The sequence below is a fragment of the Schistocerca piceifrons genome, chromosome 11 (assembly GCF_021461385.2).
Source record: "Schistocerca piceifrons isolate TAMUIC-IGC-003096 chromosome 11, iqSchPice1.1, whole genome shotgun sequence".
Taxonomy (NCBI): domain Eukaryota; kingdom Metazoa; phylum Arthropoda; class Insecta; order Orthoptera; family Acrididae; genus Schistocerca; species Schistocerca piceifrons.
The window spans coordinates 12,563,890-12,587,688 of record NC_060148.1 but is presented as its reverse complement, the minus strand read 5'-3'; the positions used below and the strand labels follow the sequence as shown (position 1 = coordinate 12,587,688).

General features: G+C 44.1%; 1 protein-coding gene across 1 annotated transcript in view; it reads right to left on the bottom strand.

Annotated features, from left to right (window-relative positions):
* Window positions 1-23,799, bottom strand: part of LOC124720216 — a 199,118-nt gene that overhangs the window by 32,012 nt on the left and 143,307 nt on the right. Inside the window, exons 9-10 of the mRNA XM_047245537.1 lie at window positions 23,677-23,745; window positions 11,816-11,875 (exon numbers count right to left, since the gene is read on the bottom strand). Of these exons, the coding sequence (XP_047101493.1) occupies window positions 11,816-11,875; window positions 23,677-23,745 (129 nt within the window). The remainder of the gene's footprint in view (window positions 1-11,815; window positions 11,876-23,676; window positions 23,746-23,799) is intronic.

The following is a 23,799-nucleotide window of genomic DNA, read 5'->3' as shown; positions in this document are numbered from 1 at the left end:
CCCGAACTTGTCCTCTAAATGCTCCACAAAAAACTGGGGCTTGGTCGACATGAACGATTCTCCATCAACCCGCGTACACACGAGGTACCGGGGTGAATATTCTCCACTGCCTTCTTTAGCAAGACGTTCCTCCCATGGAGTAGCGAGGGAGGGAAACGATCTCTGATCAAATTTCTTCCTGTTGAGGTTAGACCTCGATCGCTTAGACACTGCTGGTGGAGGCCCACCAGCGATAGATGATGTACCACGCTTCATTGCGGGTCATCCGCCCTGATGCCACCTACTCCGACCAAGGGCCCTCCCCACGGGCGCCACCCAGCCACAGCAAAGGCCACCTGGCAGGATGGCCATTGCCGGGAGTCCTGATGCCCCAGGGAGATGGGCATCTACTCCTTGGCGTACGTGGGGAGTGAACGGCGCAGGCATCAGTAGAGCGATCCCTGTGTTGTCAGGGGGCTACAACCAAGAGGGTACATGGCGGCCCCACCACAACGGACTGGCTACCGTACTGGATCTTAGGTGCAAACCTGTCCAAGGTCGTCGTCGCAGTTAAAAGAAACACTGCAGAGTGCAGCGTGGGAATCGCACCCAGGGACGTATCCTCGCCCAAGAGATGGAAAACGAGCGGGACACCAGTGCAACGACGAAAAAGCCGACTAAAGGTCTCAATGCACGACGGATACAGTGCACCATGTAAGGCGCCCTTCCCCAATTGGCTCGCTCTTCGGAATAATTTAGAAAGATGGAGGTCAAACCCAAGAGGGGACCATCACATAAGGCCGAAACAGGTGAGACTCCTCTTAGTCGCCTCTTACGACAGGCAGGAATACTGCGGGCCTATTCGAACCCCCGAACCCGCGGGGGGGGGGGGGGGGGGGGGTGAGGGGGGAAGAGTGGTGAGGGGGGAAGAGGGGTGACGGGGGAAGAGGGGTGAGGGGGGAAGAGGGGTGACGGGGGAAGAGGGGTGAGGGGGGAAGAGGGGTGAGGGGGGAAGAGGGGTGACGGGGGAAGAGGGGTGAGGGGGGAAGAGGGGTGAGGGGGAAGAGGGGTGAGGGGGGTAGCGGGTAGCGGGGTGAGGGGGGAAGAGGGGTGAGGGGGGAAGATGGGTGAGGGGGGAAGAGGGGTGAGGGGGGAAGAGGGGTGAGGGGGGTAGAGGGGTGAGGGGGGAAGAGGGGTGAGGGGGGAAGAGGGGTGAGGGGGGAAGAGGGGTGAGGGGGGAAGAGGGGTGAGGGGGGAAGAGGGGTGAGGGGGGTGAGGGCGAAGAGGGGTGAGGAGGAAGAGGGGTGAGAGATAGAGGGGGAGCAGTAGAGGGGTGACGGATAGAGGGGGAGCAGTAGAGAGGGGAGAGATAGAGGGGGAGCAGTAGAGGGGTGAGGGATAGAGGGGGAGTGGTAGAGGGATAGAGGGGAAGAGGTGTGAGGGGAAGAGGGGTGAGGGGAAGAGGGGTGAGGGGAAGAGGCGTGAGGGGAAGAGGGGTGAGGGATAGAGGGGTGAGGGATAGAGGGGTGAGGGATAGAGGGGTGAGGGATAGAGAGGGGATGTGAAGAGGTGGAGGGGAAGAGGGGGAGGGGCAGAGGGGGAGGGGAAGAGGGGGGAGGGGAAGAGGGGGAGGGGCAAGAGGGGGGAGGGGCAAGGGAGGGGAGGGACAAGAGGGGGAGGGCAAGAGGGGGGAGGGGCAAGAGGGGGGAGGGAAAGAGGGGGAGGGGAAGAGGGGCAGTGGAGGAGGGGGGGAGGGGAAGAGGGGCAGTGGAAGAGGGGGAGGGGAAGTGGGAGAGGGGGGAGGGAGGGGAGGAGAAGGGGGAAAGGGAGGAGGGAGGGGAGGAGAGGAAGGAGGGAAGGGGGAAGGAGGGGTGGGGGTGAGGGAGGGGAGGGGGAGGAGGTAGCATAGGGGGTGGAAGGAGGCGAGAGGGTGTGGGAGGGGAGATAGGGAGGGGGAGGGGAGGTGGAGGGGAGGGGGAGGAGAGGTGGAGGGGAGGTGGAGGGGAGGTGGAGGGGGAGGAAATTAAATGATGATTTTCAAATATTTTAAAGGTCATTGTGGTTGTAAACTAAGATTTTTTTAATGATGTTTTCAATCTAATAATAAAAAGCTAAAAAATGTAATTTTTTAAAAAAAATTATTAAATACTAAGGTGCATGTTTATAGTCCGTAAAATACAGCAGGGTCCAGTGTGTATAGCACACAGGAAGGTTCACTGGCCCCCTCCTAACCAACACACGGCCATCACTGGGACCTAGGCAGAACCAGCTTCCATCAGAAAACAAACACACCTCCACCCTGCCGTCCAACGAGCTCTCGCTCGACGTCACAGAAGTTGCAAATGGCGGTGGTTTGGAGTCAGTGGAATGCACACTACAGGGCATCTGGCTCACAGCTGTGCTCGAAGTAACCAATTTGTAACCGTTCGTTGTGTTACTGTGGTGCCACCTGCTGCTCAAATTGTTGCCACAGATGCAGTGCTACGGACCACAGCCGTACGCTGAACTACATGGTCTTTCCTCTCTGCGGTGCCCAGTGGCCACCCCGAGTCTAGTCTTCTTGCGACCGTACACTCTCGTACCTCTGCTGTCAGCACCGTGTGCAGTGGCTACAATGCTTTCTGCAATATCACAGACGGAACATGCAGCTTCTCGTAGCCCTATTATGAGGGTGGTTTTAAAAGTTCACGGAATCACCACGAGATGTCAGCACTAGCACAGTGAGTTGTTCACGTGATATTCATTGGACTGTTGCCTGTAAACAAGTGCCATGCCAGTGCTCTCGAAAGAGAGCTGTGGTGGCAACATGGCTCTCTCATTGTTCCCACATAGTGATTTGTGAAGATGGAAAACATTGAGATTCCAGCAGTGATTAAGTACTTGGTAAAGAAAGACATGAAAGCAAAAGGACATTCGTGCCAATTTCCAGAATACACTGGGGGACTCTGCTCGTTCAAATTCAATGGTTCCCAAGTGGACAAATGAATTTAAATGTGGTCGGGAGACTCAGATGTTGATCCGTGCAGTGGTCGGCCGAGATGTGTCACTACTCCAGAAATCATTTCAAAAGTGCACAAAATGGTCACGGAGGATTTCCAATTGAAAGTGCGTGAAATTGCTCAGGCTTGCCAGATGTCATCTGAAGGTGTATATCACGTTTCATGGGTGCCACAACTCTTCATGCTGGATGAAAAAACGCACGAGAATGGACATATCGGAACAATGTTTAGCCCGTTTTAGGACAAACGAACAAAATTTTTTGTGACAGTTTGTGACCACAGATGAAACTTGGGTGGACTACTATACCCCAGAGACAAAACAACACTCAAAGCAGTGGAAACATGCTGATTCTCAACTACCAAAGAAAGCAAAGACAATTCCTTCGGCTGGAAAGGTCACGGCATCAGTGTTCTGGGATGCGAAGGGAATTCTATATGTAGATTATCTCCCCACTGGGCAAACAGTTACTTCAAATGAAGAATTGATAGCCGGCGTGGACAACTGTTTTGCAAGCCTGGAGGAGACTCATTTTGGAGATGGGATCAAGGCACTGGAACTATAGTGGAAAAAAAAGAAAAAAAGTGTTTCAGTGATGTAAGTACTTTTTTTCTCTTCCGTTCCGAGAACTCTTCGAACTATCCTCGTACATGACTTCGTCCAAACTCAGTTACTTAAGTGTCTGTCTCGCATCACCCTGTCAGAACTTAATGACCTAACATAAAGAAGCCAACTGAGTCGCTACAAACGCAAGTGAAATATTTTTGCTACATCAACTTGATATGAATCATATTCAACAATGTCTTTGGAAAAAGAAATTCAATGATTCTGCCTGAAAAATGCAAGTGTCTGCCAACCCCCCCCCCCCCCCGTCCAACCCAACCCCCCCAACCCCACATACGATTCTTTGCATGTAATGTTATTATACAATGAGGTGACTAAAGTCACTGGATACCTCCTAATACCATTTCTGACCATCTCTTGCCCAGTGTTGCACAGCAACTCAATCTGACACGGACTCAACAGACCATCGGAAGTCCCCTGCAGGAATACTGAGCCATGCTCCGAGTGCAGGATTCTGTGCACGAACTTACCTCTCGATTATGTGCCATAAATGATTGATGGGATTCGTGTCAGGCAATCTGTGTGGCCAAATCACTTGCACAACTGTATAAAATTTTCTTCAAATGAATCGTCAACAACTGCGGTCCAGTAACACGACGGGGAACGTCAAGTCCGCAAATGGCTTCAAATGGTCACCAAGTAGCTGCACATAACCATATCCAGCCAGTGACCGGTTCAGTTGGACCAGATGACCCTGTCCATTTCACGTAAAAACATCCCACACCATGAAGCACCCACCACCAGCTTGCACAGTGCCTTGTTGCCAACTTGTGTCCATGGCTTCGTGGGGTCTATGTCACACACTAACCCTACTGTCAGTTCTTGTTGTTGTTGTTTTTGTTGTGGTCTTCAGTCCTGAGACTGGTTTGACACAGCTCTCCATGCTACTCTATCTTGTGCAAGCCTCTTCATCTCCCAGTACCTACTGCAACGTACATCCTTCTGAATCTGCTTAGTGTATTCATCTCTTGGTTTCCCTCTACGATTTTTACCCTCCACGCTACCCTCCAATACTAAATTGGTGATCCCTTGATGTCCTACCAACCGATCTCTTCTTCTAGTCAAGTTGTGCCACAAACTCCTCTTCTCCCCAATTCTGTTCGATACCTCCTCATTACTTACGTGATCTACCCATCTAATCTTTAGCATTCTTCTGTAGCACCACATTTCGAAAGCTTCTATTCTCTTCTTGTCCAAACTAGTTATCGTCCACATTTCACTTCCATACATGGCTACACTGCATACAAATACTATCAGAAACAACTTCCCGACGGTTAAATCTATACTCGATGTTAACAAATACCTCTTCTTCAGAAACGCTTTCCTTGCCATTGCCAGTCTACATTTTATATCCTCTCTACTTCGACCATCATCAGTTATTTTGCTCCCCAAACAACAAAACTCCATTACTACTTTAAGTGTCTCATTTCCTAATCTAATTCCCTTAGCATCACCCGAGTTAACTTGACTACATTCCATTACCCTCGTTTTGCTTGATGTTCATCTTATACCCTCCTTTCAAGACACTGTCCATTCCGTTCAACTGCTCTTCCAACGCAGTTCTTAGCAGCTGAAATCAGGACTCTTCTGACCATGCCACAGTTTTCCAGCTGTCTAGAGTCCAATTGATATGATCACAAGCCCAGGAGCTGCACTCCAGGTGACGTCGTGCTGTCAACAAAGGCACTCTCATCTCTTGTCTGCTGCCACAGACTATTAGCGCTAAATGTTGTCACACCGCTCTAATGGATACAGTCGCGAACATCCCACATTTGTTGCAGTTAGTTCATGCAGCATTACTCGTTTGTAAGCACTAACGACTCAATGCGAACGCCTCTGCTCTCGGTCATTAAGTGAATGCCGCCGGCAGCTGTGTTGTCCACAGAGAGAGGTAATGCCGGAAATTTGGTACTTTTGGCACACTTCTTGTGGGGCGGCGGGTGGAATAATTGTTTATTAAATGGAATGTAATATGGAAAAGATGCATTTCCCGGCCGATGCACCATATATGGGGCGGCGGTTGGAAATAATCGTAATTTAAATGTCCCTATTATTTATTTAATGCTGTTGTTTTGCCGTTCTCAACACTGGCTCTCTAACTACAATATTGGCAACCAGAAAGTGATTAGCAAAACGTGATGCCTGTAATTAGAATTCCTAGTGCCCACTTCATCTGAGAAATACATTTATAGCTACAGCTTATAGCTCTGAGGAATTAGGAGATTGTCTGGGATTCATAATCAAAAACGATTCTCTCTAAAATGTTCACTATATTCTGAAAGTCACAGACCAAAAAAAGAATCCACACAATCCAACCACCAGAGCAGTACAAATGCGCTGATACAACTATAACTCTTCAAATTAAATGTTTAAGTGAATGCTCGCCATAATTTGATGATGATGTTCATCAAACGCCACGCTAAATAATGGTAGAATGTCTGTCCCGCGGCGGCACGTGAAAATACGACATACGCAAACTGAAGATAGATCATTAAAGTCATCCCAGAATTAACACTTCACTCGAAAACGAATTCTTGGTTACGCGTATCCCGAGTATCTTACTACGGCATCCGAGGCTGTTTATAGCAATGATACGGACGCGACGCGACTCCCGGCACAGGTGGTGTGCTATTCAGCGTCTGGAGAGAACTGGGACCTTGCTTCTTCGCGCAGCGCTCTTATATATAAAGCCGCGGTGCGGACGGCTAGGGGAACGCCTGATCAAATCGGCTCTCCCGACTAGCCGCTGGGCTAGTAATGCACCACATTAAGTTATTGAATAAATCATAGCTTCTTTTGCTGATGGCTGATGAAACTCTCAATTTAAATGTGCATTCAACACACAGGTAAGTAATCATAATACAAGTTTGACGTGGATAAGTTAAATATTTTGGGCAAGAGAATTAATTTAATTACACTGCACGCAGTAGACGACCTCTGAACTTGCCCTTTTGAGATACGCTATCGCTATAGTTTTGTAGTTATTGAAATGAAACTTCTCACATCTTTATGGTTATAGCGGATCTCCATTCTACTTAAATCTGAACATCCTAGCCTTATTTATTAGCCTACTTAATCTATCTTGCTTCCTTAAGTTTTAAGACAAAAACCAGAACATTATGAATTTGAACTAAAATCTTAATTTGTGAGATCCAAAGTACTGTTTCTATTAAATTATTATTGAAAAGGAATCTAAGTATAAATTTTTAAATCTCTAGCTCTTTTCTGTTGCGCCAATGATTTTTACAGGAAAACGTCCAAATTTCGAAAATGGTTAGTTATTGAACTGATATTTAACACATATTGATTTAGTATTACTCCTGACATGCTAGAAACGTTTCAGGTTATTTACTTGATTTTTAAAGTATTGCACTACATTTATGACGTCAGAGCTAGTTACAGCACACAATGAAAAGGCTGATGCGAATATTATACAGCGTGAGTAGCCTGCTTCCCTACATTCTGATACTGTGGGTTTCAGAATATTGCATTCCCTAACGATTTCCAAAATGCAACATCCCCTGCGTCTCGCTCCCACTACCATTCCGCATTCGAAGTCGTGCGGCCATAATCGTGTCGGACACCTTTTCACGTGAATCACCTGAACACAAATGACAGTTCTGCCAAGGCACTCCCCTTTTATACCTTGTGTATGTGATGCTACTGCCATCTGGGCATGTGGGCATATCGCTGTCCCACGATGTTTATCAGCCCAGCGTAATACGGTGCAGCGGGATTTTGAATTTCGCCGCGCTACACTCGTTCCCTCAGATATAAATTATACCGTCACATCTGTACGAGTGCTCGACGGCAGAGAAAATATTTATAAGAAAATGAAGGTACACCAAATTATAACTCTTTTTGTTTTCTACCCCCTAGTGTCTCTTGAGAGTGAAAGCTTAACTTCACTTATTAGTTAGTCTCGGTATGATTCAGACATAAAAACTTATTCGTTAGTGTTCGTCTGATTAAGACGTAAAAACTTATTGATGTGCAGACATATTGTATTGTGGAAGTTTGTATGAAATTTGGAGGATGGAAGCAGCCGTAAAATACATTGCATTCAATATCAAGATGGTTTTAATTTGTAGACATTAGTAATTCCTGGTCGATGAAATTTACTGCAAGATTTTGGAGTAGCTACGACTTTTTCATGCAGAAATGAAGCAGGAGATTGTTGGAGAACAAGACCTGAATGCCGCACGAGAGAAGCCGTATTAACACGGTAATGAATGAACTCTTATCTACACCATTTTCCCCTGTTAATCACATTTTGCTATTCTCAGTTCTCTTTCAAATAATTTTTGTAGTGGAAATTGGTTTGACTTTTGCTCAGAAACGCCACAAGGACCACCCCAACAATAGCTTTTCCGAATCACGAAGTCCGATAGCTTTTCTGTAATACGAAGTCCGATTTGCATTTCATTCTTTCCCTTTTTCACAGTCATTAACGATTTTAAAAACTCCTTTTTATTCACCATTTCTTCCCACATTTTCAACTTTTTCTTTTCATTTTCTTCTCTTTTTTCTTTTTTATTAACCACTACAACTGGCGACCGTGACAGGACCAATAGCCAGGTATACCGCCTTTTTATTCACCTTTTCTTCCCACATTTTCAACCTTTCCTTCTCTTCTCTTTTTTCTTTGTAATTAATCACTACAACGGTTTTTGCGTGGTTTTGTAGTATCTTTCCAGTCAAATAGTTCTGAAAGTGTCTTTGGACTCACTCACCATCAGTGCACAAGCACTGTTGTCTGAAGTAATACAGCTTGAACAGAGAGACAAAAGAGCTGTGAACACAGCATACCAGGTGTAGAAGTGTAAAGCCAGAATTTGGTAGCAATAATTACAAGTGTGTATTTTAAAACAGAGAAACGATATATTGTTCAAAATAATCTCCATCGTTATTTATACGTTTCTCCCACCTATCTGGCAGGCTACAAAGGTCATCCCAAAAAAAACGGTTTGTCTTTTGAAGCAAACCAGTTGGCAAGCCATTTCGTACATTTTCATACGAACTGAAGTGTCATTCAGCAAGAGTGTCCCAGTGATGCAAACATATGATAATTGGATGGAGCTAAGTCTGGAGAATAAGCCGCATGCCATAGTATTTCCCAAATGAACACCACAATCATTTCCATGACCCGTTTCGCTGTGTGTGATGGTGCCTTACCAGGGAGCAATATTACTGTGTTGCCTTTTTCCATATTCCACTTGTTTTTCACGTAATGCTCGATTTAATCGATCATTTGCTGTCGGTAGTGATTGGTGTTAACGGTTTCACCAGCTCACACTAGAAGACATTCTTCTGATCCCACCAAACACGGAGCATTGTCTTCTTTCTAAAGCAATTTGGTCTTGCAATGGATGTCCACGATTTGCTTGGATTCACCCACAATTTACAACGCTCAGGATTCTCAAAATATATCCATTTCTTGTCACCTGGCATTATTTGATGGAGAAATGACTTCCTTTTGTATCTGATGAGCAGAATTTCACATGTGGTCTTTTGATTTGCTTGCTGTCTTTCATTCAGTACATGTTGATCCCATTTTCCCACATTCTGCATCTTTCCCAAAGCTTTCAACCAAAGAGAAATGGCTTTCTGCATCACATTCAATTGTCCCACAAGTTCCTGGTCAGTTGGAGTATCATCTTCATCCAAAGAAGCCTGCAATTCTTTGCCTTCAAACTTTTCTGGTGGTTTCCTGCGCTCACTGTTTTTTGAATTTTTTGAACCACTCTGAACACTGTGTTTCCCCAAGAGCATGTTCGCCGATAGCTTTGACAAGAATCCGATGTGATTCTGCAGCTGTTTCCTTCAAAATGTAACAGAAAACCAATGCTGTCTGTGAACCTTAGTACGTAGGCACAAAACTCGAGTTTGAAACAGATACCAATGTACGGAACTTGGGTTACTGTGTGTTGACATTCATCGTCAGCCGTTACAGGAAGCAGATGGCACTGCAGATGCGGTCTCACGGGCCCTACGCTATGGCTAGCACCATCTATAGGGAAATTCCAGTTTGATACTTCTACATCTGGTATACAGTCGGAAGACTCGTGTTACTGCTGCTAGTTATGGTGCGAATCTGTTTTGGCAGCAAAGGACTGTCATTGAAATTTCAGTTTGTCCTTTATTAACAATACAGTTCGCATGAAATCTTTCATAAACTGACACATTACAACACCTTGTTTTACCTGCCAATATCTTTTTTTTACAATGATTGTAACCAGATTGATATTCAAATTCACAGTAACCACAAGATTCCAGCATTCTCATCAGTTCGCATCAGTACTGTGTACATGGTGGGCAGTCTCTCACAGCTCAAGGACTGTTGTATTTAGTAGGTGCCTGTATGTAGTCACACTAGAAGAAGTGCATTAATTTGAAAGTTAAAAGTGGATCTGTTTGTGTTCACAGTTTTATGTATCATGCACTCATCACTGTACTTCTACATTTCTGTTTAACACTGACATCTCACAATATTCATTACTGTGACATCAATGATCAGACAATTTCCGTAACATTGTGGTCTATTTGTACCACAAGAGGAAATGACACGTGTACACAGACAGAGCACTGAAAGACCTGAGTCGAAACAAGGCCCCGGATTAGACAACATTCCATTATAGCCTTGGGAGAGCCAGCCCTGACAAAAAACTACCATCTGGTGAGCAAGATGTGCAAGACAGGTGAAATACCCTCAGACTTCAAGAAGAATATAATAATTCCAATCCCAAAGAAATCAGGTGTTGACAGATGTGAAAATTACGAAACTATCGGTTTAATAAGTCACGGCTGCAAAATACTAACACAAATTCTCTACAGAAGAATGGAAAAACTGGTAGACGCCGGCATCGAGGAAGATCCAGAAACCAGATGGCAGTTATAAGAGTCAAGGGATATGAAAGGGAAGCAGCGGTTGAGAAGGGAGTGAGACAGGGTTGTAGCCTCTCCCCGATGTTATTCAATCTGTATATTGAGCGAGAAGTAAAGGAAACACAAGAAAAATTCGGAGTAGGAATTAAAATCCACGGAGAAGAAATAAAAACTTTGAGGTTCGCCGATGACATTGTTATTCTGTCAGAGACAGCAAAGGACTTGGAAGAGCAGTTGAACGGAATGGACAGTGTCTCGAAAGGAGGATATAAGATGAACATCAAAAAAAGCAAAACAAGGATAATGGAATGTAGCCGAATTAAGTCAGGCGATGCCGAGGGAATTAGATTAGGAAATGAGACAATTAAAGTAGTAAAGGAGTTTTGCTGTTTGGGGAGCAAAATAACTGATGATGGTCAAAGTAGAGAGGATATAAAATGTAGACTGGCAATGGCAAGGAAAGTGTTTATGAAGAAGAGAAATTTGTTAACATCAAGTATAGATTTAAGTGTCAGGAAGTCGTTTCTGAAAGTATTTGTATGGAGTGTAGCCATGTATGGAAATGAAACGTGGACGATAAATAGTTTGGACAAGAAGAGAATAGAAGCTTTCGAAATGTGGTGCTACAGAAGAATGCTGAAGTTTAGATGGGTAGATAACATAACTAATTAGGAAGTGTCGAATAGGATGGGGGAGAAGAGAATTTTGTGGCACAACTTGACTAGAAGAAGGGATCGGTTGGTAGGACATGTTCTGAGGCATCAAGGGACCACGAATTTAGTACTGTAGGGCTGCGTGGAGAGTAAAAATGGTAGAGGGAGACCAAGAGATGAATATACTAAGCAGATTCAGATGGATGGAGGTTGTAGCAGTTACTGGGAGATGAAGAAGCTTGCACAGGATAGAGTAGCATGGAGAGCTGCATCAAACCAGTCTCAGGACTGAAGACCACAACAACACAGAGAGTACTGCTGCACTATGCATCCGTCAACATCCAGGCATTATTAACCCACACTAATATACTGTACTTGGGCTGACACGGCCGTCATTAGAAACATGTGGGGGCGTTAACAGTAAACGAGTACAGTGGTGAGTAAGGAAAATGTATGGCAGAGTGAATGATTTCAAGACAGCTGTGCATATGCTATCAAGTGTTTCAGTGTGTCTTCATGGCATATCATGATAAGACTCATGGTAAGCCACCGTAGGGTCCAAACTTCCTCGTGCGATGATAGTGTGGTCGACTAATAGCTCAGAACTAAGTAACAGCCAACATCATTAGTGGGACAAATAAAGAAATATCAAAAGTTGACACACGGCAGCTACATACCTCTCCCTTAATGATCTGCACATCAGAAATGGAAACTGGATCATCAGCAAGTGGTTCAGTCTGTAACAGACCAATGAGAAAAATTAAACAAAATTAATTTTAACCACTGTGATACTGCAGGTAACATATATACAGTATTTCATTACATGATGTCCACTCTCTAACAAAAAAGAATATACAAAACAACCCAGCTGCACAGACTGGACGACGAATCAACCAAGCTGGAAGCTGGTACACACACACACACACACACACACACACACACACACACACACACACACACACACACACACACAATATTTATGCTCTTATCACAAATGTTTTGTGTGTGTGTGTGTGTGTGTGTGTGTGTGTGTGTGTGTGTGTGTGCGCGCGTGTGTCACACAACATTGCAAAATTCTACCAATACTGGACTACTGAAGTATTATTCGTAATAATACTGCTGCCTGAAGAACAGAAGCTGTAGAATTAGCTGTTTATTTTGGGATTCAAAGACTTGCCTGTAAAATTCATACAGAATCATACTCAAACTTTAATCTGTGCACTTACTTTTTTTTTCAAAGTATGAAAACATGCCTGATAGGTACTTGTACTTCTACAGAAAGAACTATGAAACAGAAAACTTCAATTCAGATCACTGAGATCACTGTTAAAATTACAATCGGAAAGAAAGGATGGTCAGGTGAGCCTTTTTTTTTGTGCTGCCAGTTACATCGCACTAAGATACAAGAAGAATGTTTACGCATTACAGCCTGGTACTGCGGCTGTAATAAGTCGCTTATTAAATACATTCGAGATATGCAAAATACACTGCCTAAAAGACAAAATTATATACCCATAAGGGGATGAGTGAACCAAATGAAACTTCTCGGGTTGAACGAGCATTTGGTATTATTCCTAAACTGAGTGAAATTTACAAATAACTTTGAAGTACAAGCACACATTCACATAACATATTAGACCTTCTGGTGACAAACAGATTCGAACTATTTGAAACAGTTAACGCAGAACAGGGAATCAGCGATCATAAAGCGGTTACTGCATTGATGATTTCAGCCGTAAATAGAAATATTAAAAAAGGTAGGAAGATTTTTCTGTTTAGCAAAAGTGACAAAAAGCAGATTACGGAGTACCTTGACGGCTCAACACAAAAGTTTTGTCTCAAGTACAGATAGTGTTGAGGATCAGTGGACAAAGTTCAAAACCATCGTACAATATGCGTTAGATGAGTATGTGCCAAGCAAGATCGTAAGAGATGGAAAAGAGCCACCGTGGTACAACAACCGAGTTAGAAAACTGCTGCGGAAGCAAAGGGAACTTCACAGCAAACATAAGCCTTGCAGACAAACAAAAATTCCGCGAAGCGAAATGTAGTGTGAGGAGGGCTATGCGAGCGGCGTTCAATGAATTCGAAAGTAAAGTTCTATGTACTGACTTGGCAGAAAATCCTAAGAAACTTTGGTCTTATGTCAAAGCGGTAGGTGGATCAAAACAAAATGTCCAGACACTCTGTGACCAAAATGGTACTGAAACAGAGGATGACAGACTAAAGGCCGAAATGCTAAATGTCTTTTTCCAAAGCTGTTTCACAGAGGAAGACTGCACTGTAGTTCCTTCTCTAGATTGTCGCACAGATGACAAAATGGTAGATATCGAAATAGACGACAGAGGGATAGAGAAACAATTAAAATCGCTCAGAAGAGGAAAGGCAGCTGGACCTGATGGGATACCAGTTCGATTTTACACAGAGTACGCGAAGGAACTTGCCCCTCTTCTTGCAGCGGTGTACCGTAGGTCTCTAGAAGAGCGTAGCGTTCCAAAGGATTGGAAAAGGGCACAGGTCATCCCCGTTTTCAAGAAGGGAGGTCGAACAGATGTGCAGAACTATAGAACTATATCTCTAACGTCGATCAGTTGTAGAATTTTGGAACACGTATTATGTTCGAGTATAATGACTTTTCTGGCGACTAGAAATCTACTCTGTAGGAATCAGCACAGGTTTCAAAAAAGACGATTGTGTGAAACCCAGCTCGTGCTATTCGTCCACGAGACTCAGAGGGCCATAGACACGGGTTCCCAGGTAGATGCCGTGTTTCTTGACTTCCGCAAGGCGTTCGATACAGTTCCCCACAGTCGTTTGATGAAGAAAGTAAGAGCATACGGACTATCAGACCAATTGTGTGATTGGATTGAGGAGTTCCTGGATAACAGAACGCAGCATGTCATTCCCAATGGAGAGAAGTCTTCCGAAGTAAGAGTGATTTCAGGTGTGCCGCAGGGGAGTGTCATAGGACCGTTGCTATTCACAATATACATAAATGACCTTGTGGATGACATCAGAAGTTCACTGAGGCTTTTTGCAGATGATGCTGTGGTGTATTGAGAGGTTGTAACAATGGAAAATTGTACTGAAATGCAGGAGGATCTGCAGCGAATTGACGCATGGTGCAGGGAATGGAAATTCAATCTCAATGTAGAAAAGTGTAATGTGCTGTGAATACATAGAAAGATAGATCCCTTATAATTTAGCTACAAAATAGCAGGTCAGCAACTGGAAGCAGTTAATTCCATAAATTATCTGGGAGTACGCATTAGGAGTGATTTAAAATGGAACGATCACATAAAGTGGATCGTCGGTAAAGCAGATGCCAGACTGAGATTCATTGGAAGAATCCTAAGGAAATGCAATCCGAAAACAAAGGAAGTAGGTTACAGTACGCTTGTTCGCCCACTGCTCGAATACTACTCAGCAGTGTGGGATCCGTACCAGATAGGGTTGATAGAAGAGATAGAGAAGATCCAACGGAGAGCAGCGCGCTTCGTTACAGGATCATTTAGTAATCGCGAAAGCGTTACGGAGATGATAGATAAACTCCAGTGGAAGACTCTGCAGGAGAGACGCTCAGTAGCTCGGTACGGGCTTTTGTTGAAGCTTCGAGAACATACCTTCACCGAAGAGTCGAGCAGTACATTGCTCCCTCCTACGTATATCTCGCAAAGAGACTGTGAGGATAAAATCAGAGAGATTAGAGCCCATACAGAGGCATACCGACAATCCTTCTTTCCACAAACAATACGAGGCTGGAATAGAAGGGAGAACCGATGGAAGTACTCAGGGTACCCTCCGCCACACGCCGTCAGGTGGCTTGCGGAGTATGGATGTAGATGTAGATGTTGGGTAGTGTGCAGCTCTGCATGTGAGAGGCATTGTTAGTATGGAAGTTTAAGACAGCTGTATTGCTACAAGTGCTATCATAGTAAAGTGATAAAATAAGTAAATGATTCAGAGGAAAGTGCGTCAAGAAGTAATTTAAAAATGAGCAGTGCTGCCGATACCGTATTTGAGTGTCCTCTCGTTGCGTGTCGTACCGTACTGTATCAGTCATCCGCGCCGTGTTCGGTCTCCCAGAATGAACTGATGTGGATCAGTAATACTATTTACCACAAAAGAGAGCATTTAACTGCCAGTGTCTTGTAGCGAGCGTGAGAACGTGTGTTCGATTATCGCGTTATGCATTGTCAATAGTCAACCGCGCCGCAACAGTTACGCGCACGCTCGTACAACTGAGAACTGTGAACTGTAAATTTAACTTTGCGAACAGTGTTAAAATTTATTACTAGTGTCAAGGAGGACTGGTACCAAATATTTGTGTATGTGTCACGAGCGTAAGAACTTTCGTGCGATCATTCGGCTTCCGTATCGTCGACAATCACCTGCGTCATGCCGGTTAGGCGTATGCTCGTCCAAGTGATATTGTGGACTGGTAATCATCCATTAATTGGGATAAACACTTATGAATCAGAATGTACACAGTACAACCTGCGATTTCCTTTAATCGTCTCAGAATATAGTTGTTCATACCAGATGTCGGACAGTGTTGTGTTTTAACGTTGAGTGGCTCCCCTAAACCCGCTTGCATAGTTGGATAGATAATTTCAGGCAAGTCAGCAGCAGTGTGCAGCAGGGCCCAACTCGCTTTATTTGTTCACGAGACCCAGAAAATATTAGAAACAGGCTCCCAGGTAGATGCTATTGTCCTTGACTTCCGGAAGGCATTCGATACAGTTCCGCACTGTCGCCTGATAAACAAAGAGCGAGCCTACGGAATATCAGATCAGCTGTGTGGCTGGATTGAAGAGTTTTTAGCATACAGAACACAGCATGTTGTTCTCAATGGAGAGACGTCTACAGACGTTAAAGTAACCTCTGGCGTGCCACAGGGGAGTGTTATGGGACCATTGCTTTTCACAATATATATAAATGACCTAGTAGATAGTGTCGGAAGTTCCATGCAGCTTTTCGCGGATGATGCTGTAGTATACAGAGAAGTTGCGGCATTAGAAAATTGCAGCAAAATGCAGCGGATAGGCACTTGGTGCGGAGAGTGGCAACTGACCCTTAACATAGACAAATGTAATGTATTGCGAATACATAGAAAGAAGGATCCTTTATTGTATGATTATATGATAGCGGAACAAACACTGGTAGCAGTTACTTCTGTAAAATATCTGGGAGTAAGCTTGCGGAACGATTTGAAGTGGAATGATCATATAAAATTAATTGTTGGTAAGGCGGGTGCCAGGTTGAGATTCATTGGGAGAGTGCTTAGAAAATGTAGTCCATCAACAAAGGAGGTGGCTTACGGAACACTCGTTCGACCTATACTCAAGTTTTGCTCATCAGTGTGGGATCCATACCAGGTCGGGTTGACAGAGGAGATAGAGAAGATCCAAAGAAGAGCGGCGCGTTTCGTCACAGGGTTATTTGGTAAGCGTGATAGCGTTAAGGAGATGTTTAGCAAACTCGAGTGGCAGACTCTGCAAGAGAGGTGCTCTGCATCGCGGTGTAGCTCGCTGTCCAGGTTTCGAGAGGGTGCGTTTCTGGATGAGGTATCGAATATATTGCTTCCCCCTACTTATACCTCCCGAGGAGATCACGAATGTAAAATTAGAGAGATTCGAGTGCACGCGGAGGCTTTCCGGCAGTCATTCTTCCCGCGAACCGTACGCGACTGGAACAGGAAAGGGAGGTAATGACAGTGGCACGTAAAGTGGCCTCCGCCACACACCACTGGGTGGCTTGCGGAGGATAAATGTAGATGTAGATTGTGTTGCAAGCACTGTAATTAATGTTGGTCATAAATACTTAAACTACTACACTGAAGCGCCAAAGAAACTGGTATAGGCATGCGTACTCAAATACAGAGATATGTAAACAGGCAGAATACGGCGCTCTGGTGCGCAACGCCTATATAAGACAAAAAGTGGAACAGTTCTTCGATCAGTTAGTGCCGCTACAATGGCATGTTATATGGTTTAAGTGAGTTTGAACGTGGTGTCATAGTTGGCACACCAGCGAAGGGGCACAACATCTTTTTTTTTTCTTTATTGTTATTTTAACGCCTTATACCAAGGCAGGCCGGCAGCGGCAATATTACGCCGCTCTTCGGCCACAGGTAATACAAATATAAACAGGGAGACTATTTCCCCCCCCCCCCCCCCCTCGAATTCCTTTCCTGTGCTAACCTCTTCATCTCAGAGTAGCACTTGCAACCTACATCCTCAATTATTTGCTTGACGTATTCCAATCTCTGTCTTCCTCTACAGTTTTTGCCCTCTACAGCTCCCTCTAGTACCATGGAAGTCATTCCCTCATGTCTTAGCAGATGTCCTATCATCCTGTCCCTTCTCCTTATCAGTGTTTTCCACATATTCCTTTCCTCTCCGATTCTGCGTAGAACCTCCTCATTCCTTACCTTATCAGTCCACCTAATTTTCAACATTCGTCTATAGCACCACATCTCAAATGCTTCGATTCTCTTCTGTTCCGGTTTTCCCACAGTCCATGTTTCACTACCATACAATGCTGTACTCCAGACGTACATCCTCAGAAATTTCTTCCTCAAATTAAGGCCGGTATTTGATATTAGTAGACTTCTCTTGGCCAGAAATGCCTTTTTTACCATAGCGAGTCTGCTTTTGATGTCCTCCTTGCTCCGTCCGTCATTGATTATTTTACTGCCTAGGTAGCAGAATTCCTTAACTTCATTGACTTCGTGACCATCAATCCTGATGTTAAGTTTCTCGCTGTTCTCATTTCTACTACTTCTCATTACCTTCGTCTTTCTCCGATTTACTCTCAAACCACACTGTGTACTCATTAGACTGTTCATTCCGTTCAGCAGATCATTTAATTCTTCTTCACTTTCACTCAGGATAGCAACGTCATCAGCGAATCGTATCATTGATATCCTTTCACCTTGTATTTTAATTCCACTCCTGAACCTTTCTTTTATTTCCGTCATTGCTTCCTCGATGTACAGATTGAAGAGTAGGGGTGAAAGGCTACAGCCTTGTCTTACACCCTTCTTAGTACGAGCACTTCGTTCTTGATCGTCCACTCTTATTATTCCCTCTTGGTTGTTGTACATATTGTATATGACCCGTCTCTCCCTATAGCTTACCCCTACTTTTTTCAGAATCTCGAACAGCTTGCACCATTTTATATTGTCGAACGCTTTTTCCAGGTCGACAAATCCCATGAAAGTGTCTTGATTTTTCTTTAGCCTTGCTTCCATTATTAGCCGTAACGTCAGAATTGCCTCTCTCGTCCCTTTACTTTTCCTAAAGCCAAACTGATCGTCACCTAGCGCATTCTCAATGAGACATAGAAAAACAAAACATAATGTTGAACATAAAACAGTAGAGACATCAGTAAAAAACACGGAGCTGTTCACAGGATTGGGTTGGGTTGGGTTGGGTTCTTTGGCGAAGGAGACCAGACAGCGAGGTCATCGGTCTCATCGGATTAGGGAAGGATGGGGAAGGAAGTCGGCCGTGCCCTTTGAAAGGAACCATCCCGGCATTTGCCTGGAGCGATTTAGGGAAATCACGGAACCTGAATGCGAGTCCAGTGTCTAAGCACTGCGCCACCTCGCTCGCTTTCACAGGTGTGGTAAATTAAAAAAACGCTCAGCACTGGTACAAGAACACAGATGACAGAAATGATACGCGTGAACGATGGAGCGTGGGCGGTGAAACACTAAAGCACTAACACGAAGGCACACACAACAAACCGATGGCGGTGATCTCCGGCGCGCGAATGTTCAGTCTACGTGTACGAGTCCGGGGACCTGCCAAAGGGGAAAATGTGGGGGAGGAGGGAGAGGGGAGGGTGTAGATGCCAGTGGCAGAGGAGATGGGCACAACATCTTCAAGATAGTGCTGAAATGGGGATATCCCGTACGACCATTTCACGAGTATGCCGTGAAAATCAGGAATACGGTACAACATTAAGTCTCCGACATCGCCGCGGAGTATCGTTCAACGTGACAGAAGTGCAACCCTTCCGCAGATTGGTGCAGATTTCAATGCTGGACCATCGACAAGTGTCAGCGTGCGAACCATTCAACGAAACGTCATCGATATGGGCTTTTGGAGCCAAAGGCCCACTCGTATACCCGTGATGACTGGACGACACAAAGCTTTACGCCTCAACTGGGCCCGTCAAAACCGACTCTGGATTGTTGATGACTGGAAACATGTTGCCTGGTCGGACGATTCTCGTTTCAAATTGTATCTGGCGGATGGACGTGTAATGGTATGGAGACAGCCTCACGAATCCGTGGACCCTGCATGTCAGCAGGGGACTGTTTAAGCTGGTGGAGGCTCTGTAATGGTGTGGGGCGTGTGCAGTTGGAGTGATATGGGACTCCTGATACGCCTAGATACGACTCTGACAGGTGACACGTACGTCAGCATCCTGTCTCCTCACCTGCATCCATTGATGTCCACTGTGCATTCCGACGTACTTGGACAACTCCAGCAGGACAATGCGACACCCCACACGTCGTGAATTGCTACAGAGCAGCTGCAGGAACACTCTTCTGAGTTTAAACACTTCCTCTGGCCGCCAAACTCCCCAGACACGAACATTATTGAGCATACCTGGGATGCCTGCAACGTGCTCTTCATAAGAGATCTCCACCCCCTCGTACTCTTACGGATTTATGGACAGCCCTGCAGGGTTCATGGTGTCAGTTCCCTCCAGCACTACTTCATACATTAGTCGAGTCCATGCCACGTCGTACTGCGGCTCTTTTGAGTGCTTGCTGAGATCCTACACGATATTAGGCAGGTGTTCATTTCTTTGGCTTTTCAGTGCAGTACACCCCAATAACTTCTGCCATGGGGGTTCGTACCACTTAAGCTAAAAATACGGTGAGTGTAGCTTTGTCTTGTGTCAGTATTAGGTAAGAAGGTGAAAAATTGTCTTTTGTGTCATATTCAATTTAGGTAATATGTTTAACATTTCTAAAAAATGTTGTACATTTTTACAGAATATGGGGTTACTTTGGCCTGAGCTACAGTAACTGAAAAATGAAGATGGAGTGGTGCTACACTTTGATGGTGATTCTGAAAGTTTCGCTGATGTGCAAGATCATGACCGGCACCACGAAATGATAGATAAATTAGTAATTGGGAAATACACTACAGTTCTACTTAACAAGGCTGTTCCAGAATTGGTACTGAGGCAAGTGATGAAGGTGGTAAAGTGAGCTGTGCGGAAAAGACAGTCCTGCTGCGATTGACCATAACAAATAGATAGACTATTTTATCCTTGAGAGGATTTGATAAGATTTATCAGTCAAACATGACTAACAAAATGTGGCTATTTTCAAGTGCCCGAGCTTCCGTAATTTGCGTAATAAGGCCCATGTCCATATTGCACGGTATCCATGACATTTGATATATTTTCTTTACAAATAGTTACCATGGTGAAACATGTAAATTTAAAATTAATTAGTCAATTGATAAAGTAAATAACACTTGTACTTCCTGTATCACTTTCTGAATATGGTACAGAATTCCATGTTCTTACCTGACTTAACTGATGATACATGTCTTTTTACAGTACTAGAAAAATGTATTTGGAATTTTCTGTCTGTCATTATCCTTTGTTTTCTTGCCACTTATAAAAAGATAGAATTAAATTGGATCAAAGTAGCCTTAGTTTGTGGCACTGTAATAATACTTTAACCTTCATATTCGCCTGGCATGACCCCAAGTAACTTTTTCTATTCGCAAAACTAAAATAAAACACGAAAGAACATTCCAGAATGAGATTTTCACTCTGCAGCGGAGTGTGCGCTGATATGAAACTTCCTGGCAGATTAAAACTGTGTGCCCGACCGAGACTCGAACTCGGGACCTTTGGCTTCCGCGGGCAAGTGCTCTACCAACTGAGCTATCGAAGCACGACTCACGCCCGCTACTCACAGCTTTACTTCTGCCAGTATCTCGTCTCCTACCTTCCAAACTTTACAGAAGCTCTCCTGTGAACCTTGCAGATCTAGCACTCTCCTGAAAGAGCACTTGCCAGCGAAAGGCAAAGGTCCCGAGTTCGAGTCTCGGTCGGGCACACAGTTTTAATCTGCCAGGAAGTTTCACGAAAGAACATTGTTTCACAGGCATGATGGAGCTAAAAGCTGTTCCAAAGGCTGAGTTTCAGAAGTGTTTATAGGATCGGAAAATGCGCTGCCGTAAGTCTACAATTTCTGATGGGGACTATTTTGAAGCAGATAACATAGATGTAGATGAAGAGACATACATCATATATACATTAATCCTTGTTCCATAGATAATGGATACAACATTTCGTAATAATGTGGAAAGTGTCAGTTTAAAATAAGTTTTCTTTACACAAAATAATAATAGTTTTTACAGTTACTACTTCATACCTAAGAATTCATCTATTGAGTAGAAGGAGTTGCCATTCAGAAATTCTTTTAATTTGCTTTTAAATGTTGGTTGGCTATCTGTCAGACTTTTAATACTATTTGGCAAACGACCAAAGATTTTTGTGGCAGCATAATTTACCCCCCTTTCTGTGCCAAAGTGAGATTTAATCCAGAATAGTGAACATCTTCGTTTCTGCTAGTGTTGTAGCCATGCACTTTGCTGTTACTTTTGAATTGGGATGGGTCATTAGTGACAAATTTCATAAGTGAATATATGTATTGCGAAGGTAGTGTGAATATTCTGAGTTCCTTAAATAAATGTATGCAAGGTGATCTTGGGTGGGCTGCAGCTAACTAGCTTTGCATCTTCATTTCCATAAAACAAAAATTGCCTTTATTTTTCAACACACCTCATCATATATAATAAGTGTGCATTTGCAAAGAAAAACTAATTTTTCATCAGGTCAGTGCAATTTCCACAGGAAGGTTTGTAACCTGATGTCGAGGTTTTACTAACCTTAATTTCATGCATGGAATGTACTCACAGGAAAGTTATGGTGGGTTAATACTTGGGTTTCAAAAGATGCAAAAGATGCTGAGTTTGGAGCAGCACGAGAAAGATTCAGTTAGATCTGAACTACCGTACTGAATGTGTCACCACAGCACACAATGTAAGTAAAGAAAAAAGTGTACTACTTGAAAAAAGGGAAATTTTGTGTTCGAAGAAAGAATATTGAAAAGCACGCCAGCTGCATCTCATTCACAGAGCAATGGCAACAGCTAACTCAGCAGAAACTGTGAAATTAGTCTGATTGGATTTGTGACATGAATATTGATTGTGCAACATTGAAACATTTAGCTCAAGCCTAAAGAACAACAAATTCAGTGGTCATCTAAACTGTGTATAATTTTGAAGAAAGCCTTACCATCATTATTTTATTATTTGTGGGGATTGGTATGCAAAAGTAGATGGAGTGTCAACAGGGCACCTCTCCATACGCACACGTTTGGGAAAGTCAATAGCCTGAGGCATGTACCTCGGGCGTAAACCTTTCCTTTAGCGCTACAATAAAGTTTAAGTGTGACACCAATTAAAAGAGGAATTATCCTGGAATTTGGCCTAGTCAGTTTAGGAAAAAGGGCAGAAAATCTGAGTGGATGGAAACTTCAACCAATGTCTTCCCTCATGCTAACCGCTGCTCTATCTCATTCGATGCAGTTCTGAACAGATTCAGAAAACCAGCAGTTCAGGCAGACTGAAACAATTCTACATCTACAGCTACATCTACATCCATACTCCGCAAGCCACCTGACGGTGTGTGGCGGAGGGTACCTTGTGTACCTCTATCGGTTCTCCCTTCTATTCCAGTCCCGTGTTGTTCGTGGAAAGAAAGATTGTCGGTATGCCTCTGTGTGGGCTCTAATCTCTCTGATTTTATCCTCACGGTCTCTTCGTGATATATACGTAGGAGGGAGCAATATACTGCTCGACTCCTCGGTGAAGGTATGTTCTCGAAACTCCAACAAAAGCCCGTACCGAGCTACTGAGTGTCTCTCCTGCAGAGTCTTCCACTGGAGTTTATCTATCATCTCCGTAACGCTTTCCAGATTACTAAATGATCCTGTAACGAAGCGCGCTGCTCTCCGTTGGATCTTCTCTATCCCTTCTATCAACCATATCTGGTACGGATCCCACACTGCTGAGCATATTCAAGCAGTGGGCGAACAAGTGTACTGTAACCTACTTCCTTTGTTTTCGGATTGCATTTCCTTAGGATTCTTCCAATGAATCTCAGTCTGGCATCTGCTTTACCGACGATCAACTTAATATGATCATTCCATTTTAAATCACTCCTAATGTGTACTCCCAGATAATTTATGGAATTAACTGCTTTCAGTTGCTGACCTTGTCGCTTCATCACATAACATGTGCTAGAAGCTTACTCATAAAGTAAGACACTAAAGTGTGTACAAGAGCCTATCACTTTTCCTATGTGTCACTTTTGAGTGACATAGCAAGAGGAGTGGTTAATACCATACAGAGCACATTGCACTGCACTGTACACACTGGCTTGTAGAGAATATGTCTAGATATACAGACAGGTGAATTTTGGTACTCACCGGAGTTTCTTCTTTAACGCACACTTGCTGGATCTCCCACTTCGGAGGTGCGAGTTGGTCAGTTTCCACCTGAATGAATGGAAATGGGTAAGTACAGGCTTGGCACAGTGAGCAACAAGTACA